The sequence below is a fragment of the Ranitomeya variabilis genome, chromosome 3 (genome assembly GCF_051348905.1).
Source record: "Ranitomeya variabilis isolate aRanVar5 chromosome 3, aRanVar5.hap1, whole genome shotgun sequence".
In the NCBI taxonomy this organism is placed as follows: domain Eukaryota; kingdom Metazoa; phylum Chordata; class Amphibia; order Anura; family Dendrobatidae; genus Ranitomeya; species Ranitomeya variabilis.
In genome coordinates this window covers 401,573,286-401,597,703 of record NC_135234.1, presented here as the reverse complement: position 1 = coordinate 401,597,703, position 24,418 = coordinate 401,573,286, and the positions used below count along the sequence as shown (strand labels likewise).

Here is a 24,418-nt window from a genome sequence, read left to right as displayed (position 1 = left end):
ATGACGAGCGGTGGTTACCACACCCCCATGAAAAAGATTAGTGGTGGTTACCACCCCCCCATGAAAATGACAAGCGGTGGTTACCACACCCCCATGAAAATGACGAGTGGTAGTTACCACACCCCTCATGAAAATGAAGAGCAGTGGTTACCACGCCCCCCCTGAAAATGATTAGTGGTGGTTACCACGCCCCCCATGAAAATGATGAGCGGTGGTTACCACACCCCCATGAAAATGACAAGCGGTGGTTACCAAACCCCCATGAAAATGACGAGCGGTGGTTACCAAACCCCCATGAAAATGACGAGCGGTGGTTACCAAACCCCCATGAAACTGATTAGTGGTGGTTACCACGCCCCCCATGAAAATGATTATTGGTGGTTACCACGCCCCCATGAAAATGGCAAGTGGTGGTTACCACGCCCCCCATGAAAATGATTAGTGGTGGTTACCACCCCCCCCCCATGAAAATGATTAGTGGTGGTTACCACACCCCCATGAAAATGAGGAGCGGTGGTTACCTCGCCCCCATGAAAATGACACCCAAACACACCTGCTTTGTTATGAGAACACCAAAAGTCGCAAAATTTTAACGGAGCCTTGAGTTTTCAAATCTTTTTACGCCAAAATTCTGGTATAAAAGCATAGATAAATCTGGTCCATAATTGTTACAATACGACTTCTCATCTTCCTTTTTTTTCCTTTTCACAGCTTTTATAGTGCCACAATAGAACACAGTGCAATACATGGATTCACACCAGCTCTCACTATCTTGGATACGTACATATGCACCAATTTTGGCCATGAGCACCGGAAAGAAGTCCATAAATAGATGTGAGTTTATGATGCCTGTGTTGCAAGATACTGGTACAAACCAGTGAGCCATGATTTGCATTGCATATAGAGTAAATATCTATTTGTACTTTTTTTTTTGTGAACCCAATAAATTCAATAAAATACTGTGCACTGAACCCCACGCATTCAAGAACTGAATTCTTTGTTCCTTTTCTGCTGTTATGTATCTCTTATTTCGTACAGTTCATTATTCTAGCCTTATAGCCAACTGTGTGCAATGTTTTTACACATCAGGCAGAATTCACTGACTATATTGCTTTATTCCAGTGTGAAATATTGGGGTATTATAGGATAAAAAAATACCCTGGTGAGTAGACACTTGATATTTTAGGCCAATGCTAGAAATAAAGTGAAGCAAAATAGTAATGACTTCTGGCAGGATTCCAAATTTGCAGGGAGTGAATTGCATTTCTCCAAAGCCGAGCGGCTGACACTAGCGTCACTCAATACCATGCCCAATGAATAGAGCATATCTTACAGAGCAAAGATCAGTGCTGTGTGGGTGGAAAACTCTCTCATTCATGCAATTGTGCAACACAGTGACTGTGCGTGAGTGTCACCCTGTACAGCAATGTGATAAAAAGGAGTGGCCAGGAAATATACTGGATTAGAAATACATTCTTGGCATGTACTGTGAAAGGGTTTGATAATTGAAAAGGGTGAGCCTGCCCAGGATTTAAAGGGGACTTGCTCAATAAAAATGTATCCCTTCAATTAAAATATTCTTCCTAAAGTAGCAATTAAAAAAAAAAAAACTCGTTAGGGATTATAGAGATCAAATTATTTTTAAGAAAACTGCCCATAAGGAAAAAATTGTAAAAAACTAAAGTAGTAGTTTATATCCAGCCCTTTAATCTCCCACTGTTCTGGTGGTCCGGGCAGTCTCTTTATACTTCCTGCAGCAATGACGTGCTGACCAGATGCACGTGACCACTGCATGGCTGCAAAGGCTGCATGTGATTGCCGAGACCACCCATTGGCAGACAAGTACGTGTGACAGGCATTTTATTTCTGAAAGGAGTAGGCAGAGACTGGTAGGGACCACCAGAGTGACAGTAGATTCATTGGTGGGTATAGGTTTCTTTATTTTATACCAATTCTTTTTTGCAAATTTTCTGAGGATACTGGAAATCCCCTTTAAGATCAATAGGATCTGACTAGAATCTTTAAAGGGAACCTGTCACCAGAAAGATGCTAATAACCTACAACTATGGGGTTAATCTGCAGTTTAACAGTGTTACTTACCTGCCTGGCACCTGAAATTAGCTGAAAGAAAATCAATTTTATCCCCCTTGGCAGTGTTACGGTTTCAGTCCTGGGGGTGGTGCAGGTTCAGTCTAGGCTCTGTAGCGGTGGCTCTGGCCATGTCCCCAACCCTGACTGGCGGCTGGTCCCAATGCAGAGCCGGTGTCAGTCAGCCGAACCTGCACCGCCCCCATGACTGAACCCGGGGGGAAATAAAGTTCATTTTCTTCCCATAGCGTTCAGCTAAGTGTGGGCGCCGGGTAGCATAATAATGCTATTAATCTGTGGAGGAACCCCATACCTGCAGGTTAATAGCGCTTCCACTGACAGGTTCCCTTTAAGTCTACGTTCACATTAGCGTCGGGCGCCGCAGCGTCGCTGCATGCGTCATGCGCCCCTATATTTAACATGGGGGTGCATGGACATGCGTTGTGCTGCGTTTTGCGACGCATGCGTTTTTTTGGCCGCAAGCGTTGGGCGCAGCAAACGCAGCAAGTTGCATTTTTTTTGCGTCCAACTTTCGGCCAAAAAGGACGCATGCGTCGCAAAACGCAGCGTTTTGTTGCATTTTTGTTTGCGTTGTGCCGCCGACGCTGCGGCGCACAACGCAAATGTGAACGTAGCCTAAGATATGTAAACCACATAACACACAAAGTGCTGTATTTGTCAGTACATTGAACACATTTTCTGGCTATGTTTTACCACCTATTCTCAATCAATGTGTGCCAAAGAAGACATCAGAGTCAGAAAAAGCTCAGACTGTTCCATCTAAAGAGAGTCCTCAGTTGTTGATGTCTATAATGGCTAACTCAAAGGATGGTAGGAAATAGCAGCTTCACGTCACTGGTCGTATTTCCAGCACTATTCTATGTCCGGTTGTGTATAAATATGTGATTCTTCAGATTTTGTGTTATTCTATGCCTGATGAAGACACCTGAGTACTATGAACGCTGCTATTTGTTACCATCTTTTCAGTCAGCCATTAAAAGGTATCAACTAGTGATGAGCGAGTGTACTCGTTGTTCGGGTGACCTCCGAGTATTTGTTAGTGTTCAGAGATTTAGTTTTCATTGCGGCAGCTGAATGATTTACAGCTACTAGACAGGCTGAGTACATGTGGTGGTTGCCTGGTTGCTAGGGAATCCCCACATGCAATCAAGCTGTCTAGTAGTCGCAAATCATTCAGCTGCTGCGATGAAAACTAAATCTCCGAACACTAACAAATACTCGGAGACCACCCGAGCGTGCTGGAGAAAACCCGAGCAACGAGTACACTCGCTCATCACATCACATCTAAATATTTCTCTATCTACTGCTAACACGGTACAAAATATATATTGTCCCCATATAAACAACCAGTTTTATTTCATCACATTAAAAAGATTCACGTAGCTATCATTTCCATGTATTATTTTCAGTTCCTCCAGAAGTTACTACATCGGCACATGTGATTGCCCATGTGGAAATCAAGGCTGCACGTAAAAATGACCTTAACTTTATTGTGTGTATGTGATATTCACCCAGGGGCCAATTTATCAAGCATGTTTCACCAGAATTAAGGCGTAAAACAGCTCGAAGTGTCTCAATTTGCAAATTTGGCGGTTTTTAAACCAGTCGGCCAGCTCCACTTTGAAAAGTGAGTGTCCAATTAATAATAATTTACACCACAAAAGTGGAGTAAATTACGACAAATGTACACCAGCCTCTGCTTGGTCTACGTTTCCGAGGGTTGGCGCAATAGAATTCAAACATGGGCTAAATTCCTTAGAAGACACATGCCTCTTATTATATATGGAGCATCTTATGCCAGCGCTCCATTCATTGAGACTTGAGTATAAAATGTCAGTCTTCATTAATTGGGGCCATATTGTATCATAAAAGTGAAAAGAGCAAGGGTGCGCATGTCTAGTCAGAATGTGGCTGGGAGGATTCATACTCAAGACTTGTGGTTACATAACCCCTCGGTCTTACCGCCGGCACCGGAGAATCCTCACAGCTAGTGCTGCAAGCGATGTGAGAATTCACAAGAGTACAGTCACAGAATGACTGCAGACTTGTCATAAACCCGGACAACCCTTTTAAAAGGGAATCTGTCAGCATGATTTATATGCGAATGTAGCTCTTTTAAAGACAAGTCCAGCAACACCTTTACACAGCCAGTCCGTTCCTCCATGACTCAGAAATCAGTGCTTGAATTTATATGCAAAGGAGGCTGAACGTAGATCTGAAGCCTCTGTCACTCCTTTTCTATTACCTGCCCATTGCTGCCTCTTCCTGCTAAGTGGCATCAGTTAAGCAACAGGTGATGTTGCTAGGTGGGGAATAGAGCTGGAGTGACAGAGGCTTCAGATCTAGCTTCAGGCCAGGCTCATTTGCATATAAAGTCAAACACTGATTTCTCAGTAACGGAGGAACAGACTGACCATGATAAGGTATCGCTGGACTTGTCTTTCAAAGAGCTACACTGGCATATGTACAGATGATATGTAGAGAGCCCAAAATGTATCTCTAAGGATTAATAGACATGAATATGAAAAGTTTTTGCCAAAAAAGTGTTCTTCTAGCATACAAACGTTTGACCAATATAGACCTTGATTCCACAGCACCAACTGTACAGATTGAACAATCTATCTAGACTATACATGGGAAAAGTGCGGCCCACATCCGGCCCTCTGGATGTCTCAGTCCGGCCCACAGACTGAGACAGTCGAGGGGCTGGACAACAGAGGCCATGGGCTGCACTATGCCCGCCTGCTGTCTCCATCTGCGCTGACTTCACTGGTGGAGGAGGGGCCTCCAGCCACTTCCTCCACCAATCAGCCTGTGAAACAGCTGACGGAGAGTCAGCGCACCAGACGTGGTTTTTTTTTTTGTTTTTTTTTTATGTGTATGGGATGTTTGGGTGGACATGAGGAGGCTATGGGGGTGTCATGCTGCACATGGGGAGGCTATAGGGGCCTAATTCAGGACATGCGGAGGCTATGGGTGGCTCACCCACGACATGGGGAGGATATGGGGGCCTCATCCAGGACATGGGGAGGCTGTGAAGGAATCATCCAGGATATGGGGTCCTCATCCAGGACATGGGGAGGATATGGGGGACTCAACCAGGATAAGGGGGACTCAACCAGGATATGGGGAGGCTATAGGGGCCTCAAAGTATAAACAGGGAGGATGTGTGTGGCTCATGCTGTATATGGGGAGGATATGTGGGGTTCATGCTGTATGTGGGGAGGCTGTGTAGGGCTCATGCTGTAAATTGGGAGGCTGTGTGGGGCTCATGCTGTAAATTGGGAGGCTGTGTGGGGCTCATGCTGTAAATTGGGAGGCTGTGTGGGGCTCATGTTGTATAAGAGGAGGCTGTGTGGGGCTCATGCTGTATATGGGGAGGCTGTGGGGGCTCATGCTGTATATAGGGACGTTGTGTGGGGCTCATGCAGGATATATAGAAAGGTTGTGTGGTACTCATGCAGGGTATAGGGAGGCTGTGTGGGACTCATACAGTATACAGGGAGGCTGTGTCGGGCTCATCAAGAATATATATAGGGAGGATGTGTGGGACTCAAGCAGTATACAGGGATGCTGTGTGGGGCTAAATGCTGTATACGTAGAGGCTGTGTGGGGCTCATGCTGTAGACGTAGAGGCTGTGCGGGGCTCATGCTGTATACATAGAGGCTGTGTGGGGCTCATGCTGTATATGGGGAGGCTGTGTGGGGCTCATGCTGTATATGGGGAGGCTGTGTGGGGCTCATGCTGTATATGGGGAGGATGTGTGGGGTTCATGCTGTATGTGGGGAGGCTGTGTGGGGCTCATGCTGTGAATTGGGAGGCTGTGTGGGGCTCATGTTGTATAAGAGGAGGCTGTGTGGGGCTCATGCTGTATATGGGGAGGCTGTGGGGGCTCATGCTGTATATAGGGACGTTGTGTGGGGCTCATGCAGGATATATAGAAAGGTTGTGTGGTACTCATGCAGGGTATAGGGAGGCTGTGTGGGACTCATACAGTATACAGGGAGGCTGTGTCGGGCTCATCAAGAATATATATAGGGAGGATGTGTGGGACTCATGCAGTATACAGGGATGCTGTGTGGGGCTAAATGCTGTATACGTAGAGGCTGTGTGGGGCTCATGCTGTATACGTAGAGGCTGTGTGGGGCTCATGCTGTATACATAGAGGCTGTGTGGGGCTCATGCTGTATATGGGGAGGCTGTGTGGGGCTCATGCAGTGTATATGGGGAAGCTGTGTGGGGCTCATGCTGTATATGGGGAGGATGTGTGGGGCTCATGCTGTAAACTGGGAGGCTGTGTGGGGCTCATGCTGTAAACTGGGAGGCTGTGTGGGGCTCATGCTGTATATGGGGAAGCTGTGTGGGGCTCATGCTGTATATGGGGAGGATGTGTGGGGCTCATGCTGTAAATTGGGAGGCTGTGTGGGGCTCATGCTGTACATTGGGAGGCTGTGTGGGGCTCATGTTGTATAAGAGGAGGCTGTGTGGGGCTCATGCTGTATATGGGGGAGGCTGTGTGGGGCTCATGCTGTATATGGGGAGGCTGTGTGGGGCTCATGCTGTATATGGGGAGGCTGTGTGGGGCTCATGCTGTATATGCGGAGGCTGTGTGGGGCTCATGCTTTATACGTAGAGGCTGTGTGGGGCTCATGCTGTATATGGGGAGGATGTGTGGGGCTCATGCTGTATATGGGGAGGCTGTGTGGGCTCATGCTTTATACGTAGAGGCTGTGTGGGGCTCATGCTGTATATGGGGAGGATGTGTGGGGCTCATGCTGTATATGGGGATGCTGTGTAAGGCTCATGCTGTATATGGGGAGGATGTGTGGGGCTCATGCTGTATATGGAGATGCTGTGTAGGGCTCATGCTGTATATGAGGAGGCTGTGTAGGGCTCATGCTGTATATGGGGAGGCTTGTGTGGGGCTTATGCTGTGTACGGTGGGGCTGTGTGAGGCTCTTGCTGTATATGGGAAGGCTGTGTAGGGCTCATGCTGTATATGGGGAGGCTGTGTGAGGCTTATGCTGTATATGGAGAGGCTGTGTAGGGCTCATGCTGTACATGGGGAGGCTGTGTGGGGCTCATGCTGTACATGGGGAGGCTGTGTGGGGCTCATGCTGTACAAGGGGAGGCTGTGTGGAGCTCATGCTGTATATGGGGAGGCTGTGTAGGGCTCATGCTGTATATGGGGAGGCTGTGTAGGGCTCATGCTGTACATGGGGAGGCTGTGTAGGGCTCATGCTGTACATGGGGAGGCTGTGTATGGCTCATGCTCTATATGGGGAGGCTGTGTGGGGCTCATGCTGTATATGGGGAGGCTGTGTGGGGCTCATGCTGTACATGGGGGAGGCTGTGTGGGGCTCATGCTGTATATGGGGAGGATGTGTGGGGCTCATGCTGTATATGGGGAGGATGTGTGGGGCTCATGCTGTATATGGGGATGCTGTGTAGGGCTCCTGCTGTATATGGGGAGGCTGTGTGGGGCTCATGCTGTATATGGGGAGGCTGTGTAGGGCTCATGCTGTACATGGGGAGGCTGTGTAGGGCTCATGCTGTACATGGGGAGGCTGTGTAGGGCTCATGCTGTACATGGGGAGGCTGTGTGGGGCTCATGCTGTATATGGGGAGGATGTGTGGGGCTCATGCTGTATATGGGGAGGATGTGTGGGGCTCATGCTGTATATGGGGGATGCTGTGTAGGGCTCATGCTGTATATGGGGAGGCTGTGTGGGGCTCATGCTGTATATGGGGATGCTGTGTAGGGCTCATGCTGTATATGGGGAGGCTGTGTGGGGCTCATGCTGTATATGGGGAGGCTGTGTAGGGCTCATGCTGTACATGGGGAGGCTGTGTATGGCTCATGCTGTACATGGGGGGGCTGTGTATGGCTCATGCTGTACATGGGGAGGCTGTGTATGGCTCATGCTGTACATGGGGAGGCTGTGTATGGCTCATGCTGTACATGGGGAGGCTGTGTAGGGCTCATGCTGTATATAGGGAGGCTGTGTAGGGCTCATGACATATGGGGGAGGCTGTGTGGGGCTCATATGCTGCATGTAAGGGGCTGTTGGGGGGCTCATACGATATACAGAAGGGGCTGTACTCTGTTTCAAACGATATATAGGAGGATGTCAGCATACTTAATTCTGCTCAATATTAAGTGATACAATTATTATTAATATAATTATCAATAATATAATAATGATAATATATTGATATTATTATTGAGTAGAATTCATTTCATCCTATTGGTTCAGCCCGCCACAACAGTCACTGTCTCTCATATGGCTCCTCGGGGAAAATTAATTGCCCACCCCTGATCTAGACTATCAATAGATAGCTCTAGAACACTTTGTTATTTCACTTGGATAGCACAGAAATGGAACCAACTGCAATAATGTGAGTGTCATAACATGAATATATATTTTGTTGTTGTGAATCTAGTGCTGGTCAAGCAATGGCCAGTAACTGATTACTGAATTGCAGTGTGTGTATATAAAACCCTTTCTAAACAATTTCCAACTTTTAGCTAACGCACCAATATGGTTCATTTAAGTAAAGGAAGATTTAGGAAATTTATCATGAAACGTAGTATCTCATGACAAGCTTACAACTATATTATACTATGGTTGGTGAGCACACTATGTGCAATAATTGATTTTACATCTTTGGAAGGTTTTGGAGAGGAAATGATAGCAGTTCTTGTGAATAATTCTAATCCCATAAACAGGAAAATGATAACGTCTTCACGAGAAGGCTGCTAACCTTCTTTCCTCTTTTCCCATGTAAGGGTTAATTAATACTCAATTACTCACCCGATTAAAGACACGATCTGCTCCACAATGTGCTTACTGAAAGTGATGATGACAAAGAGCTTCTGCAAAGGGAGGAAAGAACTCAGTCAATTCAGGGAAACAATGGAAGAACTGGGAAAACAGAATGTATTCAGATGAAGCCAAATATTCCATCTCTATTAGAGAATGTAAGGCACAATATATATATAAGGTACACTGATTACATCAGAGGAATAACCTTGTAAAATAGAGGACAAACGGGATTTGTAGTAGTCACCAGAGCCACAAATCACAAGATGTGCCTGACTAAAAAAGGTGAATCCGGTACAAGTGTTTGAGAAATGGTTTTTACTTTTAACAAAAATATTTATTAACAATGGAAGATAAGTGATGTTGGTGAACATTTCAGTGTGTAATGATGTACTGACCATTTCTTCGTAATACAAATAAACGCAATGTGCCAACCAGAAGAAGCGCATCATGACTTTATTGGGTGGAGAGGTCCATAAATGTTCCTGTTTGGGGACAGAGACTCCGCAGTCCAGCCCAATGCACCATAAGCACCTAAAATGTCATTCTGGGGCCATAATACTATGCTTCGGGGAGTAGGGCACTCTGCGACCACCGTACTTTCTGCTAAGGCAGAAGGGTGCCTAACAAAGGTCTAGTATGTAAGCCAATAAAGCCATTGACATTACATCACTGACAGCCATGATTCATTGTTATAGTCAAGTTTAATTAGATTAACAAAAATACACGTTGCTTGTTTAGGGTACATATAATCTGATGTAATTTTTCACCCGAACCACCCAAAAAAGACAGCAAATCTTGTACATCAATACCACTATTGCCTAGATTTGTATTTATTACCGTAAATGTTTTTACAGCGCTCATGGTGTAGCATTAATGACATAACTGCATTCTACAGGTCATGACTACTATAGTAGAATTAAAGTTAAAAGTTTGTGGTTTTCCTTGGCACCATTTCGGAGTAGATATATGACTTTTTGATCACTCTTAATTCTGTTTTTGGGGGTAGAGTCTTTATATGTTTGAGAAACGGTCTACTGTGAGAGCTGAAACGTGGTTGGTGTTGGTTAAGAAAGCATCCTTACTTTTTCATTACTCTTTCCTATTTTGCATGTGCTGCCTCCTTTTTTGGACTTTTCTTTGATCAGAAACTTTGCTAATAAGAAACATATATATATATATATATATATATATATATATATACACATATATATATATATATATATATATATATACACATATATATATATATATATATATATACATATATATATATGTATATATATATATATATATATATACACACACATATATATATATATACACACATATATATATATATATACACACACATATATATATATATATATACACACACACACACACATACACACACATACACACACACACACACACACACACACACACACACACACAGTCATGGCCAAAAGTATTGACACCCCTGCAATTCTGTCAGATAATACTCAGTTTCTTCCTGAAAATGATTGCAAACACAAATTCTTTGTTGTTATTATCATCATTTAATTTGTTTTAAATGAAAAAACACAAAAGAGAATGAAGCAAAAAGCAAAACATTGATCATTTCACACAAAACTCCAAAAATGGGCCAGACAAAAGTATTGGCACCCTCAGCCTAATACTTGGTTGCACAACCTTTAGCCAAAATAACTGCGACCAACCACTTCCGGTAACCATCAATGAGTTTCTTACAATGCCCTGCTGGAATTTTAGACCATTCTTCTTTGGCAAACTGCTCCAGGTCCCTGATATTTGAAGGGTGCCTTCTCCAAACTGCCATTTTTAGATCTCTCCACAGGTGTTCTATGGGATTCAGGTCTGGACTCATTGCTGGCCACCTTAGAAGTCTCCAGTGCTTTCTCTCAAACTATTTTCTAGTGCTTTTTGAAGTGTGTTTTGGGTCTTTGTCCTGCTGGAAGACCCATGACCTCTGAGGGAGACCCAGCTTTCTCACACTGGGCCCTACATTATGCTGCAAAATTTGTTGGTAGTATTCAGACTTCATAATGCCATGCACACGGTCAAGCAGTCCAGTGCCAGAGGCAGCAAAGCCACCCCAAAACATCAGGGAACCTCCGCCATGTTTGACTGTAGGGACCGTGTTCTTTTCCTTGAATGCCTCTTTTTTTCTCCTGTAAACTCTATGTTGATGCCTTTGCCCAAAAAGCTCTACTTTTGTCTCATCTGACCAGAGAACATTCTTCCAAAACGTTTTGGGCTTTTTCAGGTAAATTTTGGCAAACTCCAGCCTGGCTTTTTTATGTCTCAGGGTAAGAAGTGGGGTTTTCCTGGGTCTCCTACCATGCAGTCCCTTTTCATTCAGACGCCGACGGATAGTAAGGGTTGACACTGTTGTACCCTCGGACTGCAGGGCAGCTTGAACTTGTTTGGATGTTAGTCGAGGTTCTTTATCCAACATCCGCACAATCTTGTGTTGAAATCTCTTGTCAATTTTTCTTTTCCATCCACATCTTGGAAGGTTAGCCACAGTGCCATGGGCTTTAAACTTCTTGATGACACTGCGCACGGTAGACACAGGAACATTCAGGTCTTTGGAGATGGACTTGTAGCCTTGAGATTGCTCATGCTTCCTCACAATTTGGTTTTTCAAGTCCTCAGACAGTTCTTTGGTCTTCTTTCTTTTCTCCATGCTCAATGTGGTACAAGCAAGGACACAGGACAGAGGTTGAGTCAACATTAATCCATGTCAACTGGCTGCAAGTGTGATTTAAGGTACCGCCACACATAACGATTTCGTTAACGATATCGTTGCTTTTTGTGACGTAGCAACGATATCGTTAACGAAATCGTTATGCGTGACAGCGACCAACGATCAGGCCCCTGCTGGGAGATCGTTGGTCGCTGCGAATGATCAGGATTTTTTTTTGGTCGCTGATCACCCGCTGTCATCGCTGGATCGGTGTGTGTGTGACACTGATCCAGCGATGTCTTCACTGGTAACCAGGGTACATATCGGGTTACTAAGCGCAGGGCCGCGCTTAGTAACCCGATGTTTACCCTGGTTACCAATGTAAATGTAACAAATAAAAAACACTACATACTTACATTCCGCTGTCTGTCCACGTCCCTCGCCGTCAGCTTCCCGCACTGACTGTGAGCGCCGGCCGTAAAGTAAAAGCAGTGCACAGCGGTGACGTCACCGCTGTGCTGTGCTTTAGGGCCGGCTCTCACAGTCAGTGCGGGAAGCTGACGGCGAGGGACGTGGACAGACAGCGGAATGTAAGTATGTAGTGGGTTTTTTTTTTTACATTTACAATGGTAACCAGGGTAAACATCGGGTTACTAAGCGCGGCTCTGCGCTTAGTAACCCGATGTTTACCCTGGTTACCCGGGGACTTCGGCATCGTTGGTCGCTGGAGAGCTGTCTGTGTGACAGCTCTCCAGCGACCACACAACGACTTACCAACGATCACGGCCAGGTCGTATCGCTGGTCGTGATCGTTGGTAAATCGTTAAGTGTAACGGTACCTTTAGTTATTGCCAACACCTGTTAGGTGCCACAGGTAAGTTACAGGTGCTGTTAATTACACAAATTAGAGAAGCATCACATGATTTTTCGAACAGTGCCAATACTTTTGTCCACCCCCATTTTTGTGTTTGGTGTGGAATTATATCCAATTTGGCTTTAGAACAATTCTTTTTGTGTTTTTTCATTTAAGACAAATTAAATGAAGATAATAATACCAAAGAATTTGTGTTTGCAATCATTTTCAGGAAGAAACTGAGTATTATCTGACAGAATTGCAGGAGTGTGAATACTTTTGGCCATGACTATATATATATATATATATATATATATATATATATATATATATATATATATATATATATATATATATATATATATATGTATGTATGTATATATATATATATATATATATATATATATACACACGCACACCGTATGTGTGTGTGTATATATATATATAATATATATATATATATATATATATATATATATATATATATACACATATACACTCTTCAAATAAATAAAGGGAACCCTTAAACAACAGAATATAACTCCAAGTATATCACGCCTCCTGAGGAAGTCTTGACGAAACCTGCGTTGTGGCGACAGGGACCACTTGTCACCAGCACACTGCCTATTTACATTTTGTAAGTATATCATACCTCGTTATTATAGCTTGATTATGCACTTTAACGGTCTGTTGTGGACATGACGGCATGCACTATGCACTTTATTTGCACTGAATTTAAGACTGCTATGTTTAAGAGAGCTGCACTGACAGCCTTATACTGCCCATATTGATGATGACATTTGTGATTTTGTTATTTGAGAGGTCATGAAATAATTACTGTTGTTTCTATCTTCACTAAAGGCATTGATGTTGTGCTGGTCACATTTAGTCCTTTGATGAGTGGTGTTCAGTAGTTCTGTTTTTAAACAATTTGTGATTTTTTGTATTTCATTAATAAAAAACGTGAATCTAAGGATTATACTCTTTATGTGGTCACTGTGCACCATTTTTCTTGATGTAACAGAATATAACTCCAAGTAAATCAAACTTCTGTGAAATCAAACTGTCCACTTAGGAAGCAACACTGTTTGACAACCAACTTTACAAGCTGTTTGTTGTGCAAATGGAATAGACAACAGATGGAAATTATTGGCAATTATCAAGACACACTCAATAAAGGAGTGGTTCTGCAGGTGGGGACCACAGACCACATCTCAGTACCAATGCTTTCTGGCTAATGTTTTGGTCACTTTTGAATGTTGGTTGTGTTTTCACACTCGTGGTAGCATGAGACGGACTCTACAACCCACACAAGTGGCTCAGGTAGTGCAGCTCATCCAGGATGGCACATCAATGCGAGCTGTGGTAAGAAGGTTTGCTGTGTCTGTCAGTGTAGTGTCCAGAGGCTGGAGGTGCTACCAGGAGACAGGCTAGTACACCAGGAGACGTGGAGGGGGAGTGGCGTAGGAGGACAACAACCCAGCAGCAGGACCGCTACCTCAGCCTTTGTGCAAGGAGTAACAGGAGGAGCACTGCCAGAGCCCTGCAAAATGACCTCCAGCAGGCCACAAATGTGAATGTGTCCGCACAAACGGTTAGAAACCGACTCCATGAGGATGGTCTGAGTGCCTGACGTCCACAGATGGGGGTTGTGCTCAAAGCCCAACACCGTGCAGGACTCTTGGCATTTGCCACGGAACACCAGGATTGGCAAATTCACAGATGAAAGCAGGTTCACACTGAGCACACTTGACAGATTCTGGAGATGTCGTGGAGAGCGATCTGCTGCCTGCAACATCCTTCAGCATGACCGATTTGGCAGTGGGTCAGTAATGGTGTGGGGTGGTATTTCTTTGGAGGGCCGCACAGCCCTCCATGTGCTCGCCAGAAGTAGCTCGATTGCCATTAGGTACCGAGATGAGATCCTCAGACCCCTTGTGAGACCATATGCTGGTGCGGTTGGCCCTGGGTTCCTCCTAATGCAGGAAAATGCCCAACCTCATGTGGCTGGAGTGTGTCAACAGTTCCTGCAAGATGAAGGCATTGAAGCTATGGACTGGCCCGCCCGTTCACCAGACCTGAATCCGATTGTACACATCTGGGATATCCTGTCTCGCACCATCCACCAACGTCACGTTGCACCACAGACTGTCAGGAGTTGGCGGATGCTTTAGTCCAGGTCTGGGAGGAGATCCCTCAGGAGACCATCTGCTGCCTCATCAGGAGCATGCCCAGGTGTTGTAGGGAGATCATACAGGCACATGGAGGCCACACACACTACTGAGCATCATTTCCTTGTCTTGAGGCATTTCCACTGAAGTTGGATCAGCCTCTAACTTCACTTTTATGTTTTATTGTTCTCAACACATTCCACTATGTGATGAATAAAGATTTACAGCTGGAAAATGTAATTCACGGATATCTAGGATGTGGGATTTTAGTGTTCCCTTTATTTTTTTTTTTGAGCGCTGTAATATATATATATATATATATATATATATATATATATATTTATATTTATATTTATATATATGAGTGCTACTTCTTTTTTCCTTTTTTCGGAATTTATATCCTTTTGTACATCATACATACACACATACAAATTAATACTAACTAATGATGAAATACCAATTGTAATGAAATATCCACAATAACACACTTGAATGTTACGATTTTGTGGTTTCCTCAAACTTGTAAATTCTTTTTGCCACTCACTAACATACATGTACCGTATATATACACACAAACGTGTGCATATCTATCTTTAGTTCTTATGGAACAATAATGTGCTCATTTTAATTTAAGGGTCATTACATACCTATTATGTTTTTTCCCCACTTATACAGGACTCTGTAATTAAAACTGTGTTTGAGGGAATTATTTACTTGATGTTTAAAAAAACAAAACAAAAAAAAAACATTCTTTGCAATGTATTTTTAGCATCCCTTCTTTAGATTTAAAACAGTGGATAACACAGCCCTCAGCAATTAAGAGATAAAAGACAGGGATTAGAGAGAATTTCAGTTTCGGATCATGCATCATGATGGTAATATTAAAAAAAGTTACAGGTCTCGGTAAATGACGACACAAACCAATTTTTTTTTATTTTTACAAAATTCTGACTTTTATATGCCAATAAAATATTTAAAAAAAACCACAAGGGTGGTATATCCGTAATCGTACTGACCTAAAATCATGTTTACAAGGTTATTTTAACTGCAAAATTAACACTGTAAAAATGAAATTAAAAAATTACCACGGTGGAATTTCACCGCGCCTGGATTTTTTGGGGTAATTTTCCTTTAAGTTACATGGTAAAATGAATTGTGACATTAAAAACTACAACCTGTCTCGCAAAAAAAACAAAAAACACTTATGTATGTCAGACTCAAAGCAAAAAAATTATGACTAATTAAAAAAGGAGTGCAAAAAATGAAAACGCAATAATGAAAATGGACTGGGGAGGAAAGGGGTTAAGGGTAATGTATCTCAATGTCTGCCTAATACAGGGGACAGATCACTGCAGGATCTAAAGAACCTGGGGGAAGTCCTATTAATTGTACGACAAGACAAAATTTGTATATTCTTGTATTAGAGACATATCTATCTGAACGTAGATAGATAGATAATAGATAGATAGATCTATAGATAGACAGATCTATAGATAATAGATAGATGGATAGATTGATAGATCTATAGAAAGATAATAGATCTATAGATAATAGATAGATGGATAGATAGATCTATAGATAATAGATGGATAGATCTATAGATAATAGATAGATCTATAGATAATAGATAGATGGATAGATAGATATGAGATAGATATATAGATAGATGGATAGGTATATAGATCTATAGATAGATAATAGATAGATCTATAGATAATAGATAGATGGGTAGATAGATCTATAGATAATAGATAGATGGATAGATAGATATGAGATAGATATATAGATAGATGGATAGAGATAGATAGATCTATAGATAGATAATAGATAGATCTATAGATAATAGATAGATGGATAGATAGATATGAGATAGATATATAGATAGATAGATAGAGATATAGATCTGTAGATAGATCTATAGATAATAGATAGATGGATAGATAGATATATAGATAGATGGATAGAGATAGATAGATCTATAGATAGATAATATAGATCTATAGATAGATAATAGATAGATCTATAGATAATAGATAGATATATAGATAGATGGATAGAGATATAGATCTATATAGATAATAGATAGATCTATAGATAATAGATAGATGGATAGAAAAAGAAAACAAAAAGCAGCTCCAAAAGAAAACAAAGGGTGCAAAAAATCCTCCCAGGTATGTACCAAACCTCATGCTATAGTCCAAAAAAACTAAAGCAGCAGTCCAATAGAAAAAAATACATGTGATTTATTGGCCTATGTGCAACATTTCGGTCCAAGATGTGGACCTTTCTCAATCCTTGAGAGACGTCCACATCTTGGACTGAAACGTCGCACATAGGCCAATAAATCACATTTATTTTTTTCTATTGGACTGCTGCTTTAGTTTTTTTGGACTATAGATGGATAGATCTATAGACAGTAGATAGCTAGAGCTATAGATGATAGATAGATCTATAGATAGATAGATAATAGATAAGATTTATTAATATAAATCAATCATACAAACACTATCTAAGCGATACCTACTGACACTTAGGCTGCAACTGTTATTTTATTTTGCAGCACAGCCAACAAAACCACTATTGCAAGTGTAAATGTACATTTTCAACAAGAATTTGACGCACGTTTCAAAAAAAATGTGGTCATACGTGTTCTGTGATTTTCATAGCTAGAGCACATAACTATTATTAGTCTATGTGGCTGTTCACATGTCCTTGTTTTTTGCGGACCATGCGTTCTGCAAAAATAACAGGACTATGTCCATTATTGATTTGAGTCACAGATCAAAATTACCCACATGTGGACAAATCAGTAACCGCACACATTGCTACCTGTCTGCTGTCTGCTTTTAACATTGCAATGTAGGAGAAGCTTTGTCATTTATTTACTCATACAAGAAAATCACTACTACAACTCTGATGGTATAAACTTACACACTAAACAAACACTGATGAAAATAGAAGCCAGAACACTGAGATTTCTATATGGGGTAAAGGGACCTTTTGGGCCCATCTAGTCTCCAGGGCCCGGGTGTGATGCTATCCCTTCTTCTGGGGGGAGGGGTTAATTAAGATGGGTGGTTTTCTATGCCAGTTTAGTTTGAGAGCCTGCTGGAGATTTTTACTATAATTACTCCCTTTTCTGTCCAAAATTAGACTCCCTCGACAACCATTCTGATGTTGCAGGTTTTCAGCACCATTTCTGCACCCATTAAGTAAAATAGGTTACTTGTATTTTTTAAGATATATGCAGCATAAAAAAACTCTCCAAAAACTCATCATGGGAACATAGACTTATAGTGGATTTGGGAGGCAGATGTTCCCCCCGCACCCTTTCTTTCTGTTGGAAACTTTAGAAATGTGGCAAAGTCCATGTGGAAACACCAATATTTCCAATTTTTATGTGCAACTTAGCACCATGCCGTATGCAAAAATTGCAACCTTTATACATCTAAAAAGTTTTGATGAATTACCCCCATGTGATAAAATCTCCCCATGGGCTTCTTTCTATAACGGAATGCCGAGCAGTATAGTATTAACAGGGATGACCCCTTAAGTATATACAATGATAAGCAATGACATTAAAACCACAGGCATGTGCCCCTAATGCTGCCAACAGCTGCGACCCATTGTGGCATTGACTTTACAAGACCTCAGAAGGTCTTATCCCGGCTCGATATCATTGGGAGCTGAAGATCTCAGAGGCCAATTCAACACCGTCAGCTTATTTGTCAGGGTGTCTGTATATTTAGGTAAAAACTAACAAGAACATATGCAAACAATGCCATGGGAAGCATACAGCAACGCACTCATTGTTAAAAAGGATTTGCTTATGACATAACCGTAGGTAAATATCATGGCTAACCACTAATTTCCTGAAAGCTGTAGGCAGAAATGGTTTTGCTGTACATCATCATCCATTCATTACAACTTACAGAACACACATTATGCCGTCAACCTGTGATTTCAAACATGAGGAAAAAATAATGCATCAGTTACACGCTAAGGCCAGGCTGACTTAGTGTGTCATTCGTTTTTACACTTTTTTACCGGCGGAAAAAAGGTGAAAAGAAAAGTATGAGGGTTAGGACTAAAAGAGAATACCGAAACACGCTCTCCTCATTTAGTCTCTTCCATGTTGCTCTATTTCACATACTTTTTTTTTCTCTTTTTTTCACATAATTTGACAATTATGAGTTACCGTAGCTCTTTTAGGAGTTACTTAAAATAATTATTCCCGAAAATGAACATCTTGCCGGTACCTTTCAGGACAGCCATTTTCTTGAAGAATTATAATAATGAGGTTTTATTTTTGCTTTCTGTATATTTCACAAATGACTTGCTAACATAGATAAATAATTAGGTTTTAGCAAAGCAACTTACCTGAATGTGCATTTTAATTATTGCTTTGCCAATAAGAGTGGCCCCAAAGAATGTCCAGAAGGGCACAAGGAAATGGCCACATGTTATTCCTGCCAGATCAAACAAGGGATTTGGAATCTGAAGTACAAGAAAAGGTAAAAAAAAAACAAAAAACATTGAACACGATTAATAAAGACATATTTTTTCATCTGATTAATAAAACATTTGTACAGTTTGTTAAAATTGGACATATACTAAAAATGCATAATTAGCTGTATAAAAAATTATTTCAAATTAAATGTTTGCTGGTATCCTATCATTACGTCGTAATATCAGTAATAAGCAAAAATAGAATTAAAGACATACGAAATATATATATATATATATATATATATATATATATATATATATATATATATATATATATATATATATATATATATATATATATATATTTATTTTTTTTAATAACCCAACCCTGACTTGTACTTCTCAAAACTTTGTCCCTGACTTGTTTGGAGATCTCTTTGGTCTTCATGGTGTGGTTTGGTTAAAGGGAACCTGTCACCCGCAAAACAGAAGATGAGCTAAGCCCACCGGCATCAGGGGCTTATCTGCAGCATTCTGTAATGCTGTAGATAAGCCCCCGATGTTACCTGAAAGATGAGAAAGAGGTTAGATTATACTCACCCAGGGGCGATCCCGCTGCGGTCCGATCCGATGGGTGTCGCGGTCCGGCTCCTCCCATCTTCTTACGATGACGTCCTCTCCTGGTCTTCCTGCCGCGGCTCCAGCGCAGGCGTACTTTGTCTGTCCTGTTGAGGGTAGTGCAAAGTACTGCAGTGCGCAGTACTCTCTGACCCTTCCCGGCGCCTGCGCACTGCAGTACTTTGCTCTGCCCTCAACAGGACAGAGAAAATACGCCTGCGCCGGAGCCGCGGCAGGAAGACAAGAAGAGGACGTCATAGTAAGAAGACCGCGACGCCCATCGGACCGCCCCCCCAGGTGAGCATAACTAACCTCTTTTTCTCATCTTTCAGGATACATCGGGGCTTATGGGCTTATCTATAGCATTCCAGAATGCTGTAGATAAGCCCCTGATGCCGGTGGGCTTAGCTCATCTTCGATTTTGGGGGTGACAGGTTCCCTTTAATGGTGTTGCAGCCTCTGAGGTCTTTCAGAAAAGGCGTGTATATAATGATAGACATGTGACACACAGATTGCACAAAGATGGACTTCCTTTCACTAAGCATGTGACTTATGAAGGTAATTGCTGTCACCAGAAATTTTTAGGGGCATCATAGCAAACGGGGCAAATACATAAGAACATGCCAATTTTTTTTGTTATGAGATCCCAAAAGTTGAATTTATGCCTATATTTTCCGCACTTCAGCAATTTAGACTATTTAGTGCTGATAAATCACACAGAAATCGGATCACAAAAATATTTAACCCCTTCACGGCCTTTGGGCTTTACATTTTTGCATATCCATTTTTTTTGCTCCCCTTCTTCCCAGAGGCATAACTTTTTATATTTTTCCATCAATATGGCCGTGTGAGGCCGGTTTCACATTAGCGTTTCTGTGCGCAGCATAGGCCCGCATATTGATCCGCATGCGTCTTGCGTACCTATATTTAACATTGTTGCGTTCGGCGGGCACGTCAAAACGATGCACGGGGAAGCATCCGCATACAACACATTTCCCTGCGTACACAATGTATAGATATGCTGATCTATGCGGATCTTAAGGAAAAAAGTACGCAGCCCTATGCTGCGCACAGAAACGCTAAAATTGACCTGCCATTATGATTCTCCAGGTCATTACGAGTTCACAGATATCAAACATGTTTAGGATCTTTTTAATTTAAGTGGTGAATAAAAAATCCCAAGTTTAAGAAAAAAAATGGCACCATTTTCTGAGACTTGTAACGTCTCCATTTTTTGGGGATCGGGGCTGTGTAAGGGCTTATTTTTTGCGCGGCAAGCTAATGTTTTTATTGATACTATTTTAAGATAGATACAATGTTTTGTCTGTTATTACATTTTATATAGCTGTTGTGGTGAGCAAAAAAAAGTAATTCTGACATTTTTTTTTTTGTGTGTTACGATGTTTACCGGTCGGATTAATTCTTTTAATATTTTGATAGATCAGACATTTCTGAAAGTAGAAACACCAAATATGTGTATTTCTCATTTTTTTTAAATCGTTTTATTTTGAATGGGGCGAATGGGAGTGATTTAAACCTTCATTTTTTAAAAACATTTTTCTTTTTATTGGCTACTTGCTTCAATAGTCCCCATTGCTCCATTGGAGACTGCGATCATCCGAGTGCCTGTGCTGCGCATAGCAGGGAGGGTGGGGGGTGCAAGGCACTATATATACATAAAATCTTGATTGAGGTCTTTCCTGCCCTGTAATATTATCAGATTACGCAATAATGCCTGCAACTTCTTTTTAATAAAGGGCCATTTAACAAAGGGATACATCAGAACTGAGCATCAGGCTTCAGGAAGTGAGTAATAGTTTGAACTATGCGACTAAATGCATGTGGACACCTGATCATCAAACTCATATGTGCTAGTCAGACGTCGTCTTCTAAAATCAGGGGCATTAGAAGGAAATTGTTGCACTGCTTTCAGCTATAATTATTATTTATTTTTAGAGCCCCATTGATTACATGGTGCTGTAAATGTGAACAGCGGTTTACATACAAACTGGCACAGACGGGAGAGGGTCCTACCCTTGGGGGACTTAAAGTCTAAAGAGCTATAAGGACATCACCAGCCTTCCAAAAAGATCTTTCACTTGATTTTTATATATGTGGGTTAATATTGACTCAATTAATAGGCACATACGTAAGGTCACGTGCCTAAGCTGGTGTTGTACATAGCGGCCGAGAAATTAAGGTAAATTGATTATTGTTAATAGCTGCCTGGTTTCTGCAATACTGTAGGACTATTATCAATAATCAAATCATTTACGATTAAGTTCTAATAATACAACGAAAAGCTGCTGTGACTTGAATGAGCGGCTGCCTTGCAGACACAATTAAGCCTGTGCCGACCGATATGTGGGACCCCACCCAGCCTTGCTATAAACTGCAGCTAGCAATAACTTCTTATTTAAAGGTGTTCAAACAGATGCAGAGCAGAGATTTATGTCGACTAATTACCGTAAGTTATTTTAGACCAAACTCAAACTATTTTTTTTTTTTAAAGAATATCGCCTTTTGCCAAGCACATACGTCTAAGGCCAGTCTCACACGTCCAGATAATTCCGGTACCGGAAAAAATCGGTACCGGAGTTATCCGTGTCCGTGTGCCCCTGCGTTTCTGTGGCACATCAGTGTGGAACACGTGTGCCTCCCGTGTGCCCACTGGGTACCACACGCACCGTGCAGGAGGAGACAGCGCTAAAGTTTAGCGCTGTCCCCTGCATTGTGCTGAAGCCGCAATTCATATCTTCTGTGCAGCAGCGTTTGCTGTAAAGAAGATATGAATAATCCATTTTTTTAGTGGTATATCGTGTTTAAAATAAAGCTCCATGTCCCCACCCCCTGTGCGCTCCCCCGCTGTTCTGAAAATACTCACCCGCCTCCCTCGCAGTGTCCTGGCCGCACCTTCTACTGTATGCGGTCACGTGGGGCCGCTCATTTACAGTAATGAATATGCGGCTCCACCCCTATGGGAGGTGGAGCCGCATATTCATGACTGTAATCGGCGGCCCCACGTGACCGCATACAGTAGAAGGTGCGGCCAGGACAGGAAGCAGCGACAGCCAACGAGGGAGCCGGGTGAGTATTTTCAGAACAGCGGGGGGGCGCACAGGGGGTGGGGACATGGAGCTTTATTTTAAACACGAAATACCACTAAAAAAATGGATTATTCATATCTTCTTTACAGCAAACGCTGCTGCACAGAAGATATGAATGGCGGCTTCAGCACCATGTGGGGGGGACAGCGCTTACTGGAGTGCTGTCTCCTGCACGGCACACGGACTGCACACGGACAACGTCCGTGTGCGGTACGTGTTTTACACGGACCCATTGACTTTAATGGGTCCGTGTAATACGTGCGCTCCCACGAACACTGACATGTCTCCGTGTTTGGCACACGGAGACACGGTCCGCAAAAAATCAATGACATCTGCACAGATGCATTGATTTCAATGTGTCTACGTGTGTCAGTGGCTCCGGTACGTGAGGAAACTGTCACCACACGTACCGGAGCCACTGACGTGTGAAACCGGCCTAAGAGGAATCCAATGGAGTTGTAGGAGACGATCCTTTTGTTCTGTATGCTGCAGTATTGAGATTTACCTTTACTTGAAGCCAATGGACCTAGCTCAAATCACGAAAAGATGCATTTTCCGGGTATCTAGCAAACCAAGATTTCTCCATCAAAGTGCAACATGGTGAAACATGAGTCATCCCTCCATAGATTGAGCAAAGTGTTCCTTAGATCAGTTCAGATAACATTACAGGTAATTTTCAGACAAGAAACTGCAAGGCATGAAGCTGAATGTAGCCATGAAGGAGGGATATAAGCCATAAAGCTCCTGATAAGCTTTCATGTGTGCATGTGGCTGTTGGATGCTGCAATCTAGGCTTGTTATGTACTCAGCATACGGATGTTCTATGACTCCTCATATGACTTTGTGGAACTACTGTTTGGCAGCTGAGCTGATTCTTTTTGTAAGTAAAGCACTTAAAGGGAATCTGTCTGCAGGTTATTGCTATGTAATCTGAAGATAGCAGTAGATAGGGTCTGAAACACAGAATTCAGGTATGTGTCACTTGTCACAGTGTGTGCTGTTTACCAACTGTGGAGGAATTATCACTAAGAGATTAGCATTGGAGGACTAGTCTGGCAACTAAGCAGCTCACCGTCTATAGACTTTGTGCATCGAGAGCCTGGTGCGGGCGGGGTTAGCTTTCTCAGCTCTGCTTCATTCTAAATCTAAAACCTCTGATTATATGAGAACGGCTGCACCCAGTAATCTAAGGCTACGTTCACATATGCGTCATGCGCCCCTATATTTAACATGGGGGCGCATGGACATGCGTTGCACTTGCGTTTTGTGACGCATGCGTCACTGCGGCGCACACGTCAGGGCGCAGAGGACGCAGCAAGTTGCATTTTTTGTGCGTCCAAAATCAAGCAAAAAAAGTACGCATGCGTCACAAAACAATGCGTTTTGCATGCGTTTTGCATGCGTTGCGTCGCCGATGCGTCGCCGACGCAACACACAACAACGCAAATGTGAACGTAGCCTAAGTGATCCATCGTTGGATTCAGCTTCTCTTTTCCTACATTACGCTGCTCTCAGATGAGGTAGCAAAAACCTGGTAACAGATTCCCTTTAAAAAAGTCAGGGAAGCCATAGCAGGGTAGCAATTTGACATGCTTTG

The 24,418-nt window shown here is 42.4% G+C and overlaps 1 protein-coding gene and 1 long non-coding RNA gene across 3 annotated transcripts in view; one reads left to right on the top strand and one right to left on the bottom strand.

Annotated features, from left to right (window-relative positions):
- The window catches only part of LOC143816157 (uncharacterized), a 79,040-nt gene extending 78,082 nt beyond the window's left edge, over window positions 1–958 (top strand). For both annotated transcript variants that reach the window (XR_013223894.1, XR_013223893.1), the window contains exon 4: window positions 712–958. This is a non-coding gene — a long non-coding RNA (uncharacterized LOC143816157). The remainder of the gene's footprint in view (window positions 1–711) is intronic.
- The window catches only part of VMP1 (vacuole membrane protein 1), a 166,708-nt gene that overhangs the window by 16,217 nt on the left and 126,073 nt on the right, over window positions 1–24,418 (bottom strand). Inside the window, exons 10-11 of the mRNA XM_077296195.1 lie at window positions 19,028–19,144; window positions 8,926–8,987 (exon numbers count right to left, since the gene is read on the bottom strand). Coding sequence (XP_077152310.1) covers window positions 8,926–8,987; window positions 19,028–19,144 — 179 coding nt within the window. The remainder of the gene's footprint in view (window positions 1–8,925; window positions 8,988–19,027; window positions 19,145–24,418) is intronic.